At 42.5% G+C, this 23,601-nt stretch overlaps 1 protein-coding gene across 6 annotated transcripts in view; it reads left to right on the plus strand.

Moving 5' to 3' along the window:
* Positions 1–23,601, plus strand: part of LOC122570906 (trichohyalin) — a 70,066-nt gene that overhangs the window by 20,170 nt on the left and 26,295 nt on the right. Inside the window, exons 2-5 of one of the 6 annotated variants that reach the window (XM_043733872.1) lie at positions 695–844; positions 5,066–5,162; positions 6,847–6,902; positions 23,278–23,289. In XM_043733872.1, the coding sequence (XP_043589807.1) occupies positions 695–844; positions 5,066–5,162; positions 6,847–6,902; positions 23,278–23,289 (315 nt within the window). Of the gene's footprint in view, positions 1–694; positions 845–5,065; positions 5,163–6,774; positions 6,903–23,277; positions 23,290–23,601 lie in introns of those variants that run through there. The other 5 variants (XM_043733870.1, XM_043733871.1, XM_043733873.1 and 2 more) reach the window with 5 other exon arrangements.

A 23,601-nucleotide genomic window follows, 5' to 3' on the forward strand; every position in this document is an offset into this window, starting at 1 on the left:
CGTTCGATTCCCTGTTGACGACAACCTCTCGCAGCTCTAACGCCTTCCTTTCGAGCAAACAGACCGAATCCCTCTTCGATATCATCGAGCATCATGATAAGTACTCCAAAAGAAAATCAGACAGCACTCGAGATTCGCTAGACGAAATGTTTCGCGGATAAAGCATTTTACGTGTCTGCTTCGTCGAGTAGAACGTGATTTTTAGGTAATTAAAAATTGCCAGGAAAATAAAAAATATTTTTATACGTTGCTCCCTGTTTCCAGATTTTGTTGTATTTCAATTTCATTATATTTTAATATTTGTAAAGAACTCAAGTATTTATATAAAGAGGAATATTGAAAACACTTTCCTGGAAAGAGTGACAAAGTGCTCCCTTGTGTCGAGCTTCTATCGATCCGCTTATCAGTTTCATGCTCGAAGTAGTTTCGCGTAGCTCGAATATGCAATTATCCAAGTATACACGTTCAAACGCCAAGTGGCTTGAAACTATTGACTTTTATATCATTCCATGTAAAACGTAAGAAAATAACAGACGAAACAAAGAAACTCTGCATTTTAATCTCGACTCTCCCAATTGGAAATTGCACTGTAGTACACACAAGTACCTGTATGTAATGTGACTTTTTATTAACGCAGTTAGCAGAACCCAGCGTACGATCTCGTTTAAAAAAATTCATTTATTTTCTGTTAAAGAAACAAAGTATGATGGTTCGACAATTGGAAGAGGAGCTGAGAATGCGGATGCGAGGGCCAAGCGTCGAGATGCAGCAGCAAATGGAAGTTTTGTACAACGAGAACGAGCATCTGACGCGAGAGATCGCCATACTTCGTGACACGATCAAGGTAAGTGGTTTATCCACTTTAAAAAAAAAAAAAAAAGAAACAAGAACGAGGATTTTTCAACCTCGAACTTTACATTTTCCGACGCACCAAAGGGGAATGTTATCAATCCTTCTCGCTCCAGTTCTTACGCTTATCGCGACACGAGTGACATAATAAAAAAAAAGAAAATATCAGGTCGATTTTATTAGGTCGTAACATACAAAATGTCCGTCTGCTTCCACTCAAAGGAATATGATTTTGCTTCTCATTGAAGTAAATTTATTAATGAAAGCATAATTTCATAGCAATCGATACATTTCCCTCGTTAAGCTGCAAAGTCTCTAGTACCATTTTCCAACAATATTTTTATTTTAGATTTTAGAAAGTAAAAATATTGCAGCATTACTCCGTTATTCGTTTTCAATATCGTTATCGCTAAAAGAAAATTTAAGTAACTAACGACGAATCGCTCTATCACTTCAAAGTGTATCGACGAACTTTTAAGTTAAGTTTTTGCATTTTTTTCTGCCATCTTTGCTTTCCTTCGCTCGATTGAAAATATTCTGTCATTACTTGCTTACAGTCTGTATGATACAACTTCACCTAAAAGCTATAAAAACATGGAGAATTTTAAATATTTCAACACATTTCGAAAACATGCCAGAAAAGACATTTCAGCTAAGGAAAGCGGTATTTCAAGATCCTCGAAACACCCAAACTACATACTTTTTTTAGTACTATATACGTAAAGAATTTGAAGCGTTGACACAGACATTTCATTGTTACAACCAATATTTTTAAATGTTTACACAATAGGAAACGAAACCCTAACCCTAACCCTGAACTCTTCCTTTATAATGCGGAAGATTGGACGCGACCTGTTCACCCATCGTCTTGTCCGCAGAAAATAATGAATTTTGAGGAAAGAATGAAGAATCGTTGGCTTTCGTTCGGATTGGAATTCGCCGGAAGAATGGTGTTCACTGGCGGACGATCATTATAATGAGGAATAATAGGAATAGAAGGCGCGAAACGGGAGCAAAGGTAGAGGCCGGGTCGCGAATTTCAAAACCTTCAGCCATCTTTTTCGTCGTACGACCTCGTTCTCTGATTTCCGGTCCTCAATGAATGATACATACCTTGCAAAACCGAGTATTATCTACATCTTGCGCTTTGAAACATTTTGGCTACGATAGATAATCTCTTCCTCGTTTCTGATAAAGATATCTATTAATATAACGTTACTGGTAATATCGAAATATTAAGCATAATTCGATGTATGAATAATATTAGGTTATCTCACAAGTTTCTTTCGTTTTATAAGGAAATAATAGATGCACAACCTTTTTTTGTTTTATATTATTTTATCGAATTACTTATGTTCCATTTTGTTCTATCGGAACAATTGGAATATATCGTCAAGATAGCTAGAAGGTGAATTCGTTATTTAAATTCACTATCTTGAATTCATTGTCTCATTATTTCTCTCTCCAGCGTTCTCTAAATTGACGAAATTGCGGTGTAAATTTTCTAGAAGTAATAGAATTGGACGATACTACACGATAAAACCAATGGTTGTACCTGATGTCGATTTAAAATTCCGATCGAACCGAATTTACATTGCTTTTTTGTTCAGTCTCCTTCGAGATCTGTGAAATTTCTTTTGTAAATTCCCCCGAATCTATAGAATTATCGTTAATCTCGACACAATCTAATTTCGCCGGGGCGCAACACGACATTCGTGTTTCACCGGAGTTTATTGATCCAGCACAGCGGTTCAGAGAAACCGTTGGATCGCTTTCGGCGCCACTGGGTGGCAGAATTAACGGAGTTATTGCGGGAAGCTGATAGCTGCCGTTGCCAAGATTTCCGGAAGCATCGCGAACCGTTGGCGGACAATCGGTCGTTTACCTCGAACAACATCTAAACCTCTTGTCTATTTCGGTTGTCCGCGTGACGCCTGGGCGCCAGTCAAACCGCACCCGTTACAGATTAGGCGAACGAATCGGCCTCTAAATCGCTTGTATCCTGTCAAAACGGCGAGTAAATCGAGTCCCACGATTATCTCGTGCACGATCGTCGGCTTTCGTTCTAGCAGCATACGTAATATCAATTCGTCGCATTGAAACCAGCTCGTTCATTCAGTTCGAATAGGTTCCATTACAGAGGAAGTTGTCTGTATCGAGCCGGATATCAAATCATTCTTTCTCACGCGAAGAACACCCAATGAGATCCATCTGGAATACTAAAATCCAGAGCTCGCTTCGGAGCTTGCTCATCGATTCGAGCGATGGTCCCAAAAGTATACACAGTCCGACTCGCGAAAGGAAGTTGAAGAACCGCCAGTGAATCGGTCGAAGCTGATCGAAAATTCTACCGAACGAGTTGACGCCGTATACCCGGCCAAACGATCGCGTAGACAGGTCAAACGTGCAACGCACTGGAAGCAACTGGTCGCCTTTGGCCACTTGCCAAATTATGCAGCCGCTTTCTGGCTACGTTCTCTCGGTCTTTATTATCGAATACGCCGATCGTGGTAAGGTCCATCGACACTACCCTCTGACTTCCGGTATCATTTTTCGCATGACAAGCCGCCATCACGTCGACCCTCACGATCGATCGATAGATATCGTCTTCCTCTGTCTCTTAGCCTTCCTCTCCGCCCCCCCCCCCCCCCCCCCCCCCCCCCCCCCCCCCCCCACCCCTTTCCGACTCCACGGTTTTCCTTTTTCTCGGCAAAATTGACGAAAAAGGAGGGTTATGTCGATATCAGCTTTAGTACTATGATACTTTTTTGAGGTAGAAAAAGAAAACAAGATAGATCCTCTCTTCAGGTCGAAAGAAACAGGAGAGAGAAAATTAAGCGTTTCGAGACAAATCCGAATCGGATCTTGATACGAATTAAATGTATTCTCGAATGTACACAGAATTGAAGAAAAGTCTACGCTTGTTCGAAAATCCTCCGCAGATTCTCTGGTGTATTTCGAGCATAAGCCAGAGGCCGAATGTCTTCGTTTATTGAACTTAGACCGTTTAACATTGAACCGGGTGCATTTATTTTCAGCTAAGTCTCGAGAAAGCTGGCACAGCTGAAAGACCATTTCTGCGGTAACTGGTTTCTGCTTTTGAGGAATACGAATAAAGAAATAATCACGCGGTCTAAAACTTTGATTGTTTGTCGTAGGAACTGGGTTATTAACCTCGATAAAATTGTCGGAGATATTGTTTAGCCGTTTCTTTCAGGGCGTTTTGTTATTTACCCTCGTGAGAGGTATTTGTGGAAAGGAAAAAATGCCTTGAAACGTAAATCGAAATTTCTGGTCAAAAAATTATAACTGGATTTCGTATAATTGAATTTTGCCGTTTTTCTCCATTTATATCAGCCATTTTTATCCCTCAAATAATAGAAGTTTATATTTGGAAAGGTAAATTTAGTCGGTAGGAGTTTAATTAATCCGACACTGGCGAAAGTTTCGCTCTCACGGCGTTCCACTGTACAATTCGCTTAGAGCATATTCGCAGAAATCTGAATAAATTAGAAAAATAGAGGAAAAATCAGAGTGCAGGAAATTCGTATAGAAGCATCAAACGATATCGACGATAAGGTTCGGTCGACAACGTTCTCCGGCGACGACGTCGACAAGAAAAGGAAGAGAGACGGCCAGCGGGTGTCTAATTCCAGGCTAATTACGTTTCTGCCGTCAAAGGGGCGGTCTAAATTCGTTATACGGGCGTCAAGCGCCACTATCTACCAACGACGTAACACAAATCGAGCATTTTACGGCAAAACACCCAGTTCCCTTCGTCTCTCTATGCTTCGCCTCGACGCTCAACAGAGAACAATTGTCTTTGCGTCTTTCTGTCACTTTATTGTCTCAACGGCGTTGTTATTTAAAGATCCGCATGCTTTCGCTTGCAAGTTTCAATTTAAGAAATTGAAGTCATCGACGCGACGCCGTGTTCGTGCGTTCCTCATAAAATAAAAGTAGAAACTCGACCGTCTTGTTAGCGACCTCGTTAAACTCTGGAACGAAGATTACCCGTGATAAATTTGTCATGGATCTGGTGTTATTGCATAAGCGCCAGGACGAGGAAGGTCAGCAGAAGCTGTAAAACGAATTCTTGCGAACGAGCTTGGATTTTTTCAATTACCCCGGCGAAATGTCAGTTAAAGCTAGCGGAACTTGCGTTCTCAGAGGTCGCGTAAAATGCGATTTCACCGTTTTCTTTTTTCGATTACAGGAACTGGAATTGAGAATAGAGACACAGAAGCAAACCCTGCAAGCTCGTGATGAAAGCATCAAGAAGCTGCTCGAGATGCTCCAAAACAAGGGGATGGGTGAGGCATTCCATTCAAATTCGACTTTCCTACACAAACGCCATCATTTTTACTAATTAACGTCTCGTTCGTGCAACAGTGGCATTCCAGGCGGTTTCTGCAAAGACAGAAATGAAGTGAGATAAGAAATATTAATATAACGCTCGTAACTATTTAACCTCTTGTCTTGTAGTATTAAGGCACGAACTGTGGCTCTAAGAGTTTAGGTCCTCGCTTAATAAAGATAAGTTTACTTTGATAAGAAGATTTACATTAAACTGTAATTCTAATTTCAACTTTTTAGACGGAAGATCGTTAGGTACATCTAAACTGCATATAACACCTTGATATTCTTCATTCGACGCTGTGTTATAACAATGAATAGTTAGCGCTGGCTTAAATGGCTACTGAAGAAACGGTAAGGCAAGAGGTTAACGAATTTTTGTAGAATCGATATCGTAGTACCGTAAAGAGTATTACCGAGTATTACCATAAATATGTAAAAATTGTTCGATCAATTCACTTCAATTCTGTGAGCATTCGCTATCCTTCACTAAAGTATTTCATCTTTTAGTAAAAGTATGTGTGTGTGACCATTCTGCAGATATTTAACCTCGTGCATCGTATAATAACGTTCTAGCGACGAAGACCTTCGTTTGAATTAGCAGCATCACGTGACTCTTTAGTGAATTACGAAAAGATTCTTAAGAAGATGAAAAACAATATTTATCGTTACTAACACTTCAACGAAAACAATGTCGAAAGCGTTGACGATTAATAAAATTTCATAAAGCCTTGAGCCGCGTGCAGCCTCGCGTCGGTGAGTTCTGCGCGAAATTAAAGCGCGCTTGCGCTCGCTGTGCTCCCCGATTCCTGGGGAAAAAATAATTCGCGAAATTACGCGCCGTGTAACAACTTCCCCGCATAATAATCATAAAGAGGGTGCACGTAGAACAGGACAAAGCGGTAAAGGAGTTCAACTTCCGCCGAAATTTCCGGACGAATTTTCTTCGTGCCCAATTCCGCGCGGTTATGTGGTCCTGTAATATTCACTCGCTCGTGGCAGCTAATAATCGCGAAACGAACGAAAGTTGGCCGTAACCGCGGTAATTGTAGCGTAAATATTTGCAACTGGATCGTGAAACTATTTTGTGCGAGAACGTAAGCGTGCTTATTTGCGAAACGTCGTGCTGGATGCACGAAAATATCGTCATCGCAGTTTCGCTGTGACCGAGATACAAGGCTGGTTGACGATAACGGCCCGTTGTATCGTCGACTGGTGTCGTGAGAAACGTTTCAGAACGTTCGGTTTCATTCTGACGATGTTTACGGCTTAGATATCATTCGATCATTGACCGAAAACTTCAACTAATGAGACATGGAAAAAAATAGCACCGATTCTTCGTGGTGGCATGTAACAGCGAAACACGGGTATTATTCGAATGGTATTGTAGAACGAAAAGCTGCAATCACTGAAGAAGTGTTAAAAAAAAAAAGCCAATTTCACCTTGTAAAATTCACGAGAAACGAAGCTTTCAAAGATCATATTCCTCCCCTCCCCTACATGAAAAATCACGAAGAGAACCGTACCAAGAGACCTTTAAAAATTGATGTTAAATCGTGTAAAACGCAGACAGAGACCGTACGAAAATCTGGACACCGAGCAGACATACCAAGAGCTTCTCGTTGCTTTCTGCTGTTCCAGGAAAAGAGGAGGAAAGGATCATGTTCCAGCAGATGCAGTCAATGGCCCAGAAGCAGGTCCTTAAGCTATTTCTACCCATGTCGGCATATTCATTATACATATATATATATAATTATTATTCTCTCTCTACATATATATGTATCACTACCACTCTGATCGACGATATGTTACTGTCACGCTCATCCAACGTATATGTACATATCATGTATCGTTCGTCTATCGTGAGACCATTGTACACACGCATCTCGCGGTGCAGAGATGCGGGTGCACACGCATATTACGAAACGGGATCGACATTGTTCTATATTCTCTCTTTCACATATCTTATTCTTCTACTATTTTTTTTCTTTTTGTTTGATTTTCTCTTTCTTAAAATCGCTGCCCACTGTTGTGACGTAGTTTGCTTGCAAAGTAGAGAGTTATTATTGCGCTGCCAGTGGCTTCACAGTTTTCTTGCCCCCGTGTCATTTCATGCTTCAGTCCCCCTCGCCGCCGCCGTCACCCTTGTTCCACCCATTTGCGTATGATACTTCACGCCGCGCCGTTAAACCATCACGCGCCACCCCGCCAGAAAGGGAAAACGAACGATTTCCCAGGGAAAAACGAGTTGTCGTCAAAAGCAAACGCTTCCCCTTGCTGTATACAGTAGGAGGCTGAACACACGTATGTCCCGTCTAGACACGAGCATTTTTGCGACCGGCGTGACGGAATTCCTTTTCATGAACAAGTAATCTGAGTAATCGTTAGTTACAATGGTTATAACATGTTACAACGACACGGTCGCGAAAATGCGACGAGTGATCGAGCCTCGCGTGTCACCGGCTCGATTACGCACCAACCTCGCACGAAAATGATCTTTTTGCCCTCATCTATTCGCAAGAGAAAGCCGGACGAAACGTGTATCAGGTACGGTATATCGAATTGAAGCAAGTTGACACGGGCTGCGATCAGAGTGCACACGTATTATCGGATCGCCGTGAGATACTTCGCGTTTCTTCATTCCACCTAGGAATTATACAATTTTATTTATCGTCTTGAACTTCGGCGCTTCCCGCTGCTTCTCGTCGTCTCATCGAAAGAAAAGAAGGACAATCGATCGAGATTTTTTACGGCTCATGACGCTTACGGTTTCGAATACAATCACGTTCAAACACGAACAGCACACGTTCCAGAGGTATACATACACACGAACATGGCCCAATGTTTTAGGCACGCGTATCGTCGTGTTCACCAGCACGCAAAAAAGAGCACACGTGTACCTTCACTTTCACGCTTGCACAGCACCAACGTGCTCGCGGACGCTCGTGTCCCGTGTACGCGTCCTTGTTCCGATCTGTTGTACGAAACGTCCAAAAGCTCCGATTAATCGAATAGAAAAATCGCGAAAACATTACTTTCGATTAAACAATAGCGAATAACCTGTATGCTCTAGATATTAAAATAACATTGAGTTCTATACTCTTTATTATATACTTGTTACTACAGTCGTAAAGTAAATTTACTTATATCATATTTCTCTCTAGCTAAAGGAACTTTGTGTATCGCGTCCTATATTTCTCACATTTAAAAAAAAAAGCACCATTCATCCAACAAAGCCCTCGTTTTTAACGATTTACGAAGGGATGAAAGGGATAAAACGTTGCGTTAAAAATACAGTGAAACCTTATTTCTTGTTTCAAATTTCCTTTTAACGGGAGAGAGATAAAGGTACAGATCATCGATTCTCAGCGTCTTGGAAGCAAGCTTTCGGACGGTTTCCTAGCAGTGGTCAGAACAGCGCTTATTCTAGCAGCATTCTATATACTGTCGCTATTTCGCTACCACCGTAGCAAATGTTTGTATCGTTACTGTCGTTACTATTCCACGAGCACCGCCGCCATCATGTTCTTTCGCATATCTCACGTTATTTCGTCTATTAGAACCGTCGTAGTCGTTCGCAAAACATCGTTCGCGTGTAGTTAGCACTACGTACCCAGTCTGTAGCCTAATCTCGGATGCGAAGTCGCCGCGGAGATCTGAACAAGCTTCACCGAATAACTGCTCCTGTCGGCAGGAGAACGTAATAAGAAGATCTTTTTATTACGAGTGACTTGGTTTCCTGCGATTTTTCAATACGTTAGAGAGAAAAGAGTTCCACCGAAGGTATTTATCGAACATAAAAAAAGAGTGCAACTTAATAAAGCGTCTTATATTTGAAGCAGAAGTGAGTAGAACAGGTGAATAACGGTCAAGCAAGGGATGCAGTAAAATATCCCATTAGTATTCATCCTTAGCGGAACAGTAGAATAGTTTCTCGAGAGTCAGACATGCTTAACTCGCAACACAGGAGGACGCGTTAAGCGCAACAAATTTAAGCACAGAAAGTAGTTCAAGCACGCGTGCCTGCGCACAATAACGAGAAGCTGGAAACGGAGCTTGGAAAACGCAACGCGATTTCCATAACGGAGAGAATATTCAAAATACGTTTCTCTTGCAGAACGAGAGGAAATAATAATTGGAAATTCACGGCGACGTCGCATCCGTTCGAACATTCTCCGATAATCCTGCATCTCCGTGTATGTGCCTGCGTTTTAGATCTAGGATTTAGGTGAAGTCTACGTGGCTTGAGTGGTAATTTACAGATATTTAGCGAGAGGGGAATTCACGCGAAAATAAACAGAGAACTCATTTAAGCATTCTCAAAGAATCATTTATGATACCGGTCGGACAGAGCATCGAAAAATCAAAAGAAATACATTTTAACCCGACGTATTATCATCACATCTTTCTCTTATTCTTTCTTTCTCTCTTTTTTCTTGCACCGGAAGGATGCACCCTCCGTGGTGCAGCCTTCCATCATCGTGTTCGATCATCTAGGTCGGGCACCGAGAGTGAGATGCCGAAACGAACAATGCACCAGCACCAAGACCTATCTCGTCACCGACATTTTTCTTGTGCCGTACGATTTAGTAGCACCTTCTTACGAGTCCGATTTGTTCACCCACGATCTAAGATCCCATCGATCCCGTTCATGACTGACATACTTCATCCCAGAAGAAACGAATGGAAGAAAGGATGCTTATGCATCTTCGGATGCACATTGGACTCAATACGTGACGTTGCATCATGGTGATGCTGCACGTGGCGCAATTTTGTTATAGCAACGGTTATTGCTAAGATTGCGAACGAGAATCGAATAGATTCTGGCAGATTTTGGTTTTCTGGAACAGGGGATTTTATTTTCAGCTTTCTTTCGCTCGTGGATTTTGTTGGGCGAAGAAATCGATCGATTCGTCCGGATGGTTTATTTTCGTTCGAACGAAGAGAACGCTGCGCACTTAATTGGAACATTATTTACTTTGCACACTGGCAAACGACGATTAACAGAGCTACGATGATAATTGTTTTCAGGATTAAAATCGTGTTAGAGACAAACGTATTTTTTTTAGTAACGCATGCTTCTTTCTCATTTACGGTCGATAGGGTTTTGTTGGTTTTCGATTTAGTTAGTTCCTTTCACGGAACCTCTCAAGCTTAATCAAAGACGAAACGCAAGAAGTCGAGGGCATAGCGTTAAGCTATTTATCGAGGAAGCGAAACGTGTCAGAAAGCCAATGAAGTATGTCAAGCCGTGGCTAACATCCTTGACAAAGCATGCGACAGGAATCAGTCTCCCAGAAACGAGATATTCAAGAGTATAGACTCTCTCCCTTCTCCATCGTCGTTCTCTTACTCCCTGCCCTCTGGTACTCTGTTTCTTTATTCTCTGTCTGTCTTTTTCTCTTGTTCTGCCTTTCTCTTTGCACCCTGCGGATCGAACGACGACTGTACGAGACGTCGACGACAAGGACTTTGGCAAAAAAAAAAAATATAGACGGCTGATCGGGGAAAGTACAGAGAAATAGGAAGAAAAAGAAACAAAGAACTAAACGAATGCAATGATAAATCATACAAAAATTTAAAAATATGTTTATATATATATGTGTGTGTATATATATATATACATATAAATGAAAGAACAAAATGCGCTGCGATTGAAATGCGTGGAATGAGCTGCTTTGGATGTGTAGGTGATAAAACGTTTAGCAACCCCTAACGGGGGGAAATTCACGCCCGCATCCGCCCCTTCGTCACTTACCCCGTTCTAACAATAACAACTACTATTACAACAACTACCACATTATCGACCAATCAACTGTCATAACTACCGCCGTGAGAAAAGTACCGAATGATCATCATTATCTTCACCATCGACAACAACATCAACACCTTCGATCATTACCATCAACCGGTCATTAAAGTCTCCTCTGAAATTAGACATGCACGTGACCTCTTTCCCAGATCCAGACCGTGCCAGAGAAGACCGAACAGGTACACTGATGACACGATTAAGTCTCGATAAGAATTAATCTCGAACCGACAGGGAACGAAGCGTACACTCTGAAATCACTACCCACCCGATGAACCCTCTCGAGAAACCCCCATTGAGTAGCACGTAAATCGGATCGATTCGTTTTTCACGAAACGAGAGCGGACCGTTGATGTTTCTTTGCTAACTTGCTAACTGTGTTTCTTTACGTCGGCCCAGTGAACAGGAATTTCGCGCAATTGGAACTGGTCGAGAACGAGGATAAGTCGGGTGCCTGGAAATAGATCGCGTTCGACGAAGCACAATGCGAAAATAACTGGGAATCAACGTGGAAGTTGTAATTAGAAAGGGATGGTAACTTTTTATTTTCACGGTGTACGAAGTAGTATTAAATGGAAAAATTGATTAAATTAAATCGTTTCGCTATATTTCAAAATAATGTCGGGATAGGATAGTCTCTGTAAATTAATTTTAAAAGAAAAGTTGAACGAAATTGTCTCGCTTTTATCAGAAAGGTATAAAATCTCTGTAAAATATTGTTTTACATTTCTCGAACTACGCTCTAGGGAATCGAATGAAAACTCTCGACGAGTTTCTTTGCGTGAAATCTGTAACTTCCACGTCACGTCTTCGACAAAAAAAAAGCGACGTACACGTATATATTACATGCGCGTCTCAACTTTTGTGTGTATACACCTGCTGGAGATCGTGCCTTCGGAAAAGCCATGGTACGTATGCCACACAATCCGCGAAATTCGAGTCAAAAGTCACGCCAATCCCTGCTAGTCTCGTTTGCTTATTTTCCTGTTCGATACTTGCCTCGTGCGGTTTTCATATCGTGAAACAGTTCGGAATAAAAATCGATCGATGATCGGAAAATATTTGTTTCAGACGTGACCAATCTTTTTCAGTTTTGTCCCAAATTATTTTATAGATTTTTCGCGACAAATGAAATTTATGATTAAACCGCTAAGTCTGCGATATTTTTCACCAATAGTTTCACAGTTGGAAACATTTTTAATTAAATCGCTATTTTCGTATGGTCGCGAGTTTCCAGTGAGATAGAAGATATTGTATTAAAATCGTCGATGGACATCTCGATTCTATCTGTGACATGGTTCGATTGATATCAATTACAAAAAAAAAAGAAAAAAAAAGTATTCGTGGAAAGAATATCAGGAAAATATGCAGTATGGAAGACCGTGTACATAGTCGGCTCTGTGTCAATCACAATATCGCAACACCGTGCAACGAGACCAAACGAATCCATATTTGACACCATCAACAAACACCATACTTGAAACTGCTTAAGTTGGAACGAATACGGTTGACGATGCACCTGGAAATTAATGCACATTCACTGCTTTCAACGTGTGCACTATTCGGACAAGACAAAGAGATTCTCGGTGTAAGGCACAAACAGAATCACGTAAGTCATTAATGAGAATGTGAGTGGTTTTGCAAAGAGCATGCCAGTTTTTAGATATCTGCAATTAAAAAGTCTGTAATTTTCAAGGAGTATGTTACATATAGGGATATTAAAAAAAAAAAACGAAAATTAGAAAATGGATAGAAAAGAGAATAAAAATGCTCCGTGCAAGAGCCATGGCTACAATATTTTTCTCGTCTTTCGATTAAAGTCTAGAGACTGAAAAATTGAATAAAGTTATGCATACGAGAGAGAGGTGAATCGTCGCATTGATAGCCTCGAACGGAGCGAACGTTTATTCCAAACGGCACTCGACTCGATTTTGACGATCTGAAGCTCTGGAAGACAAGGGATAGCATCGAGCCGTGCGAGACTTTTGATTCGTCCCGTAAGAGAAACATTTTCATACGATCATTTTCTTTGATATGTGCTACTGTTCATTCTCACGTCACGTGTGCACCGGTTAAAATGATCATCGGTAGAACCTAGAAAGTTTTGTGATTTATTTGCTTCGTGGCTAACGAAATATCCAACGAAATATCTGTCAAATTCTTCGATATTTGAAATTTGAATTTTTTAATTTTGCTATAGCATCGTCCCAACATAGGGAAACTTTTCAAGCACCATAAAATCGCATTGTACATTTTTCGCGGTAACGAGTTTGGTTTCGACAGCATGACACGATATTGTCAGAGGGGCAATATTTCACAAAATATTTCACGTTCTACCATCGAATAATTCATCTCGTGTATGTACACTCACATTACACACATGCGAATGAATGGCTACACTATCTATATATATATATATATTACATTTTAATACGATTACGGAATGTTTTTCCTCCTTACACGACATTCACGTACTTTCTCTCTAAAAGGAATAAAAAACGCACCACGTTTTTCTTTCTCTGTACATCCACAAGATACATATACCACTGTTATATATTTTTTCTCTTGATTTCTTGATCTGGTCATCTCCGCTGTGACTCACTGTATGTTTTTACCACCCAGTTATATATTATATACTCTCTTCTCGTTCTTGTACATCTCAGACACGTTCTTGCTCATCACGACTAACCGCTATCATGGCCATTCGTCGTAATCGATGCACGAGCAGCGGGACGGTCCGAAAGTCGTCAAGTCGCGTCAAGGCGAGCCGATCCCAGGCCCAAGGGAGGACTTTGCGACTGTTTGGCACCGACCTGATGCGACATGCGATAATACGACTTCATTCTCCTCGCGTAATCTACTGTCTTATCCTCTACCGTTTATATCTCTTGTGTTTTGTCCATTGTGAGTGGTTGCAAGCCGAATTTCTTACTCTACCCAGTATTTTGTAATAGCTACGTTTCCACGAGATTATTCGAACGTTTAACATCGACGTACGACAATTAATCGATTTAATTACTTAATCGATTATTTAATAAGAATAATAGGCGATTGGTAGAAGAACGAGTACGCTGTTAAAAAATAAATCTCACTGATTGTTCAACGAGGTAAATACGAATCTGTTTGCAATCACTCGAGGGATTCATCGTACATACAGGCCACATACTCACTGAAATGCGTATCCACGAATCGCGATCATCTCCAACACGCTCACGTCATCATCGATCCAAAAAAAAACGCGAAACCTTCCAGCACTTTTCTTTCGGCACTACTTAGCTTCACAGTGCTCTTGCGCAGGATCGAATTCACCGTTGTCTGATCGCACCTGAACGTGCCGTTAGCATCCATCGATACGAGTCGTGGATACGCATTGCTCGTACTCATCTTGTCCATGCGACGTGGCCGCGTTTCGAAAGTATCCTCTGATCGATAAAGCTCGCGCCGCGATCGCTGCATTGGTTAGTTTAATGTACGCGATTAGGATGCCTCGGGATTAAACGATCGGCGAACAATGACTGAGAGGATAGGAGGCAAAGAACGAAAGGGAAAGAGAGTCGTCGAAACGCCGCGCGCAGAAATATGGACAACGATGTCGGCCGTACGTCGCGGTGGGCGAAAGAACTGCGGCGGCGCCCGGCGTTCGCAAGAGGATCTTTCTATCGTGGAAAGAACAAGAGAATTCAAAAATTCGCATCCAATCGAAAGATCGAAGGCTCGGAGGTGAGAAAAGACAATCGAAAAAAGTAAAAAAAAAAAAAAAAAAGAATTGGAAAAGATGATAGAAGCCTTCGGTTGATAAAGTGACCTTGCGATCGTGGATCAGATGAAAATCAGATGAAAATGAAAATGTTTGAGAGATCGATTAATAAAAAAACGTTGTGGTCCTTGTGGACGATCATGGATGTCATTGGTGATCGGTGGTGCTCCTTGTAGCCCCGCCGGATAAATACAGCAACTGTACGTCGATGAATCAGAGAAAATACTATACGTTGGGAAACGATAAGAGGACCCATGGTCATTCGGAGAAGCGCGATACGATCGGCTGGATGTGTCGAAAGAAGAAGGAAGCTCGGCGGAACGTCGCTTTTCTTTCGTCAACCGGGACGCTGCCGGTGCCACTTCCGCTTCCTCGAGACTGTCCCGTGTGGAAATGAAAGGACCTTGAACGAATTCGATATCAGGTTTCTCCACTGCATGCGACAATAATATAAGAAATTAGAATTGAAATCGTCTACTAGGAAACGAAATTTACTATTCAAAATGAAGATTATACTTTTTTTTTAAGCGTAGAAGTAAAAATAAAGCATCAAGTCGTCAGAGATTCTGACCGTACTTAGTCAGAATTAGGCTATGTCAATTTCCATAATTTCGATACTTTATAGAGCGAATAATGGTTGGTATTAATCGCCGAAAGGAAATAACAGGAAAATTCGATATTTTACAATGAAAAATTAGAGATACTTCCAAGTACATCGACCTCGATGGAATATTCGTACAACTCGCACGCAGTGGTTGCAGTTGCACCCTCGAAAATTAATTGATCTAAGGCGACGATTCACGGGACAGATTTCGTGTGTTAGCGAAGCCGCACTCAACCACCGTAGTACATCTCTTCTACCGAACCACTGCATATACATCACACCAAGAAAATAAAACTGTAGCAGTAACAAAAAAATACAAAAAAAGTCCCTCGCACGCTCGCTAGAGAGACACGAGATGAGGGAACATCGACGAGTGTAACCGTGTCTCTATTGCTTGTGTTGTAAAGGAGCTCAAAGCCACGAACGAGAGCCTGAAGAGTCTGCAGACGCAGCTGGAGCTGGCGTACGCGTCGACCGCGTCATCCGGAGCAGCCGTGGCGGGCGGAAGTGCTGGTGTCGGGCTAGGTAGCGTATCAGGTGCAGGCGGTACTGTCCTCGGAGGTAGCGTGGCGGTTCCAGGCGGCGTGCCCGGTAGCACCACCCTGACGGCCATCTTGGAGACAAAAGACGCGCGCATACAAACCCTGGAGAAGGAGGTGGCGTTACTCGAGGCCGAGTTACAGCGTATTAAGGAATGCGGCGGTAGACTAAGGGAGCAGTTGCTGAAAGCGACCGCCGTGCCTAGTAGTAGCGGGGGCGGTAGTGTACAGCAACAAACGATAACGGAACAGACGCAACAGCAACAACAAAATAAGGTTACCGCGGGAGGTATCGAGTCGCATATGCGGCAGGGATTGGTAACGGCCATGGGTGGTCCGCAGCAGCCCGGCACGTTGGCCTTGGCCAGGGGACCGTCCGTGATGACCTCGCTGGTACCGTATGGTCACTCGTCGTCCTCGGCATTAACCAGTTCATTGCTTGCCGGTTCGACAGGTGGGACCACGAGCGGCGGAGGCGGTGGGGGCGGTTCCTCGTGCCTTGGCGGCATCTCGTCGGGCGCTGCCACCGGCGTGGTCAATCCCTATACCGATCGTTACGCCGATCATCATCTCCATCAGCTTCATCATCATCCCCATCATTATCAGCATCATCTCCATCAACACCAGCAGCATCAACAGCAGCTGCAGTTGCAGCATCAGCAGCAAATGCAGCAACACTTGAAACATATTGAGCCTGCGGCGCAGGGCGCACTGGCTCTACACGCGCACACCTTCAACAAGCACGACATGAACTTCAAACGGCAAGTAAGTTTCTTCATCAACAACGTGCGGATCGAAAAGAACGACGCCGTCTAGGGATCTATCGAACTCTGGATTCTCTGCTCTCTGTTGAGTCACGCCGGACCTTGCACGCCGCAGGTTCCTCTGCGTGAGTACCCGATCTATCCGATCTACGACAGGTATATTGAGAGAAAAGGCTCACGATACTACACAATATACTACCATTACTACTACCATTACTACTACTACTACTACTACTACCACTACTACTACTACTACTACTACTACTACTACTACTACTACTACTACTACTACTATTACTACTATTACTACCACTGCTACTACTACTACTACTACTACTACTACTACTACTACTACTATTACTACTACTACTGCTACTACTACTGTTACTGCTACTACTACTACTACTGCTACTACTTTGCGTCTCGTTGTGAATCAAAAAAATCACCGAGAAAAAACGGAGATCGAGCGTCTGTTTCTCCACCCTCCTCGAATCAAGGATGGAGGTGCGTAACGATCGTGCGAAGAAGTCGACATTAACCAAGAGAAATTTAGATTCGGCTGTGTTATTAGACTCGGAATCGAGACGTCGAAAAAATCGTCATCGATGCTTGCGCGAGTGTCTGTGTGAGAGGGAAAGAGAGAAAGAGAACGAGTGAATGGTAGCGAGAAAGAGGAAGTATGATCGATGAAGCGAAGGCGCATGTAATCGTGTGTACGTGTCCGTATCTAGCTGTCCGTAGAGAAGAAAGGAAGGCGAAGAAAAGCGCGCATAGCCAGGAAGCTGCGTGACGTAATGATCGTCAGTCGAATCGGTCAGGTCGTAACGTCCCGCGGATCTTTCGATTCCTTTCGTCTTGTCTTCTCGAACGCCGCGTCGTACGCGTGCCACGTGTATATGAGTCCGTGAGAGTTAAGATGACACGCTGACTACAGTCGCTGAGATGTGTACATACACCGTTTCGTCGAGCGATACTTACTTTGACAAAGGTTTTATAGAAACCGCACACATTCCCGAGGGAAGGCTCGGGAACGCGTTAAAATCTCGAGCGGGAGCATCCCCCGCGTTTGGTCTAAGACACGATACGCTTACTTTTTCTACTTTTATTCGTGGCCATGCTTTTTTTCGACAGGCGCAATGTTTTTTCAACGAATAAAACTTGTTTCCCCACGAAGGGAGGAGGACGTTTCTGAGCATCCTCTCACCCAGCGACCATACTTTTCGTCGGTCATTTTTTGTCGAAAATGATACAATGAATAGAAAAAGAAGCATTTTACTTCTCATCGACTCGTATATATCGTACGTGTGCACTCGTGGCACATTAGCGTACCTGTTTTCTTTACCTCCCGAGATCCCTTTCTTATCGAGAACAGCAGAGTTTCTATTTTTTGACTCGATTGTACCTGTTTAAGAAGTCGTAGATTTACGAGAAGAACCGACGGAAAACCCGATACATACCTCGTTCCTCTCGTGTCTCTGCAATCAACATCGATCCTCGATATATCGATCTTCCATCGTTTCTCTCTGCGATCGTTCCCCTTAGACTTGGGATCGTCTTACGCAGTCCTGTTCCCGCGAATCGTACGAAGGAAAAGCGGAACAAGGAAAGTCGAGGAAGCGCGAGACAAGGGGAACTTCGAGATGGGTCTCGGGCAATTCTGTGAGAGAAAGTCAATGAGAAAGTCACAATTCGGTAGCTTCTACGTGTAGAGCCCGAGAGCAACTGTGCGTACCTAATGTTTAGGCCTTAGAGGATGAATATATGTCGTTGAATTCTAGAATATCTATAGACCGTTGACGTTGTATAGTCCCTGATTAATTAGAGAAGTGTCTTCGTAGAAGATACACGTGTTGTTTCGATTACATTTAGAGTCTCTGTACATTCGTAAGAGGATGTATTTTCTGTGTTACGTTCGTGGTACACCGTACACGTATTAGTTATTCCGAGAAAAAGATTTTACATGGTTCGTCGGATGGACGATCCTCGATATGTTAATCGTACAAGGTGAATCGTTAAAAGGCTATTTTTCGGAGAAGACATATTTTTAGGTACGCAAATTGAAACGCCTAAAAAATTCTTAAACGTAGTCAGAGTACAAAAATGCACCTAACTGTTCCTGTAGTACACTGTTAAAGTCGTCAAAAATATATTATACATATACATATATATTTGGAAACAAATTTTCTCCATTTAAAAGAAATGTTTGAAAGTACATGTAATCTCGATTTCCCGATAGCATAGAATCGTAGGATAATAGATACACTCTTCAATCTCTTCGATACTAGTCAATTTTGTAAAAGGATCGTCCACCTGAGAATCCAATATTATGAAAATCTTTTTCGCCAAACTAATTGAAGAAGCGTACGGTTTCCGTGAACAGGTTTCACTGGGAGACACTGAAATATAAAGTAGATTCGTGGCACGTGCTGTCACATGTGTACGATGACGACACACATGCGCTTAAGCAGAAGCTGAAAACGTGCGTGTAAAATGCGTGCGTAGACGAGGAAGAGTAACACGAGAAGAAGCTTCCAACGATATATTTTCGTAGCTGAGAGCGTTTTAAGACCGCCCCCCCCCCCCATGACTACTATGGTCCCCGAGCTGTTGGTGTAATTTCGCGTTTAGAAGTCACGCGTATAGCCATATCGTGACTAAGTCACGCTAAATCAAGCGAAAATCTAAATTAACCAGCAAAAGAAGCCAGAGGAGACGTGGATTCTTGAAGCTGATCCCATTCGTGCACGTCGTCTTCTCTTCCTGATCGATTGCGCAGCATTCGCTCGCTCTGAAACACGATTTCTCCCGCGTGTTCGCAAGTTCCGACAATCTTTTATTTTTCTACTCTAATCTAGGTGTAAGTGTATCCCTGTTCGAGGGTTCGCCGCTTATTAAGAAATTAAGAAACTTGTCTGTGCGGATTTAAACGAGAACAGCACTGTTCCCAATGAACGATCCTACGCTCGATTACACAGCAATTAGAGCATCGAATAGGCTGCACCAGGCGTTTTGAACTCCTCAGAATCGCAGTGGTCGGGCTGGCTCTACTACAACCTCAAAATCGGGTTAGCCCCGCAGGGATAATTTCCTTTTCCCCCCCGATGTTTCCTTCCCTCGAAGATGGAACCGTGGCAACCGGAAATCGACGTACGTTTGCTCGCAAGGACATCCCCGATCTCCGGACATCCTTCCACCTCGACGACGTTTTCACGATCTCACGTATCCAAGCCGGACGACTCTACGTTCGCAAGGTCCACATCGAGCCTAAAACCAGAGCGTGTTCACGCGTGTTCAGTCTGTGGAACTCTGCTAGCCGAGATAGACATAAAAAGAGAACGATAGAAAAAAAAAAAAGTAAATACGAGTAAATACGAAAACGGATGAAAGCAAACGATTTCGTTTCCACGTTCTATGACATCTTGTCGCTTCTCTTTATATAATCGCGCCTGTGCGAAGCAATCCTCTTTGAGACATTGAGAGCCTCGAGGCTAGCGGTGCTACGCAAGGATCGCCAAAAAACTGCACAGGAGAAAAAGCGAACAGATACGTTACAGAAAAAAAGAAAAAGATCGAACAAACCTTAAATAAGTTCGAACGCATACCGTTCTTTGAACCCTAAGGCTATACGCCATTAGTCTTGTTTCTGCCCCTGATTCTTTCCAAGAATCCCTTCCTTTCTCCCTCCCTTTAATTCCTATGTCGTGTTCCAGATAAAAGGACATAAAGCAAAAGGAAAGCCAGTATCCTTGCACCTTCGAGGCAATCTGTAATTCGCAGTCTCCTCCGCGATTTAGACAGAGTAGGTCAAGGGTGCAGGTCAGTGACCATCAAGCGTCAAATTGATGCCGATTACATGGATTATAAAAGAGAATAATAATAATACAACAGAGAGAAAGAAAGAATGATTCTGTTCAATCGTTCTCTGATCAACAACTTCAATCCTGTCCCCGTCCGATTCTATTATGTTTATTCACGAGAGATATCACCCGTTCTCATACGACCTCTCTCGTCACGTTCCATGGAAAATTATTTTATCACCGTAGTTCAGAAATCCAACCACGAGAGCTCGTCATCAACCATCAAGTCCTTCACGCATTCATCCCACACGAAAACGATCGATTCACTCGTGGTAGAATCGTGTTCACCCCATCCCAAAGGATCACCGTTTAACTGTCACCGAAGAATTTGCAGGTTCGGTCTATCTGCACTCCGCAAGCGACCTTGGAATCATCTAAACACCTTGGATACCTGCCCTGTTGACGATTGTTGCACTTTTATCCCCTTGTTTGACAGTAGCCCCACCAGTAGAATTATCACCGATTTGTCCGCCTGTCACCGCTGACCCTTGCCATTGACTCGTTTCACTTGTTTTCTTGCAGTCACCACACTGAACAAACATTAAGACCACGAAAAGGATCGGTTGGTAACGATCATCTCGTCATTTTCACGCCTTCATCAATCTTTACTCATCGATTCATCGACTTCTCACTAGTAGACTCAGTAGACTCGCACATTCGTGTGTCATGTTCATTTCATCTCGATCGCCGATTCGTTTCACTAGTACATTTCGTTCGAATTGGTAGTCAACACTCGTATGGGTTCATGGTCAATCAGGGTGAATCATTTCATTGGTAGATCAATCGATTTTGGAAATTGTCACCGGGGAGTTTACTTTATCGTGGGAATCATGTGACAGAGAAGACTCGCCAGACACGATCATCGCATTTCTCATCACACGTTCATCGTCGTTCGCCATTCTCTCGTCGCGTAGAGTTCGAATACAGCTATCGTTCGGGCATGATGCATGCGTGGGAGTGTAGGGCAAAGTAGACAACAGCTTGCCACTCTTAGCACTATCGCGTTTAGGTACGTCTCTTGTAATGGTGCAAGCTTTTTTAACGTTGCTTGAACAGAGATCTTTACTCTGAGAATCAACAAATTTATTTCTTATACGATTCAAAATTTTCAAGATTTTCTTACGATCGAGTAATCTTTGGAAAGCAAAGTAAAGCTTGCACTATCGTGATTCATAGTTAAGTAGAAAATCTCACGGCTAGTATCAGCTTAAGCGAGGTAGCAATCATTCAAATTATTCAGGCACTTTAATCTGCGCAGGGATTCCTCGATATCGCTATATTTAAGTGAAAACCAATATTATCTTTCAAGATCACTATATTCTTGTATTATCTATATTATTAATAGAAAATTCTGCGTACCCGGTATTTCAACCTTTAAATTTCAATCGAAATTTGTAAGAAGATCAAGTAATAATGAAATGTCAGAAATCATACAGAACGATAACAGAGAACCCCTGTGTAGATCGTAAATCGCTGGAAAGGATTCACCAGCGATTGGACCGTTCGTTTCATCATCGACGATCCAATCTTACGGAATCGAATCTATTTCGAATAAAATCGCGTAGGCAGCGTACGGATCGTGTAGATCGTTTGGTCGAATTTGTTCGTGTTTGTTCGTGTCCGATCACCGCTTCACTCTTTCTAGCTCTCGCGTCACGATTCTTTCGCCAACGAATCCTGACAGTTTATTAGAAAACGCATGCGAGTACTCGAAGCGGTCCTTTGTACCTTGATGCATGCTGCATGCACGCAGACAACGTATCGTTACTCTTCGATGCATCTCTCATCATCTAGCCAGTCGTCTCGTTGATCGATTTACGATCAGGTAACCGTACCATCGACCATAGATCACGATCGTCTTAAACGCGAACCATCTTGGTTCGCGAGCTTCATGACACGCGGAGATAAGCACGAAGGATCAATTCGGTTTACCTGCGATATTTCAATCCTGCTCTTCATCTTCTTGCGAGAGAATTAAAAATTCGATCGCTTTAGAAATTTCACAAGCTGAATTATGCCAAGATTCGATATTGGTTTTACTTCTAGCTAGCCTATGATGAAGAGAAATGGACCGATTATTTGTCAAGTATCGAGAGGATTTCGAGAATGATCGAGACGATTTTAATAATTAATAATTGTTACTACTTAGCATAAATTCGCAGATAAACCGAACGTCACTTTTCACCATCCGCATAATCATAAGGGTATAACATTAGCAGATAAGCTAGAACTAAGTTAGCCATAAGTCAGCAATGGATGGTGGTCCTCAATTCCGCTGAACTCGTTCGACTCCTTTTCCCGGCGAAATAACGACCATCGATAAATCGTGCCGCGATCGTTAATAACGTTGCAGCGTTTAACGATGGACGGCGTATAAATTTCTACGTGCTCGGAATAAGAATGGTCTAGTAAATCAACGGATACCGAAAGCTGATCACGTTCGATCATGATGAGCGGAAACTTTCTTGTCCGTTGATTAAACGATCAAAAATTGAATGGAACGTACGACAGTGATATTCCAGCAACCCTTCCGATACGATCGAACATAACTGAGAATCTTTTCACATTTCCCTTAAACCAGATGAAAATTGTAATTAAAGATGAAGAAGAGATTTCTTGGTTTTCTTACGTAATCGATTACGTAGCGAAAGGGTTGAGAACGATGAGTAGAAGAGGAAGGCGGAGTTGGGCGGCCTACGTGGTGAGCGAAGCATTATTAAATGTGGTGCCCCGATATTCTAGCTTTCTGAGGAGGTAAGGATATTCTTCACCCGACAAAGAAGCACTTCCAAGCCACCACCTATCCTTCGTTTCCATCTACGTGATTACCGTATTATGTAACGGAGTGTTTCGATGTTCCGTAGTAACACTTTCTCTCACACACATACACTCTCTCTCTCTCTCTCTCTCTCTCTCTCTCTTTCTGTTCTCTTACTGTTTGGGGTGGCCAGTAAGTTTCCAGGGAACTCGAAACTTTTATAACCGGCGAAAGTGCTCGTCAAATTTCCGTGAAATTTGAAACCGCGATCATGGATAATAAGTATAACTACGTTTTCAAGCGATCCT

Source organism: Bombus pyrosoma, linkage group LG9, assembly GCF_014825855.1.
Source record: "Bombus pyrosoma isolate SC7728 linkage group LG9, ASM1482585v1, whole genome shotgun sequence".
In the NCBI taxonomy this organism is placed as follows: Eukaryota; Metazoa; Arthropoda; class Insecta; order Hymenoptera; family Apidae; genus Bombus; species Bombus pyrosoma.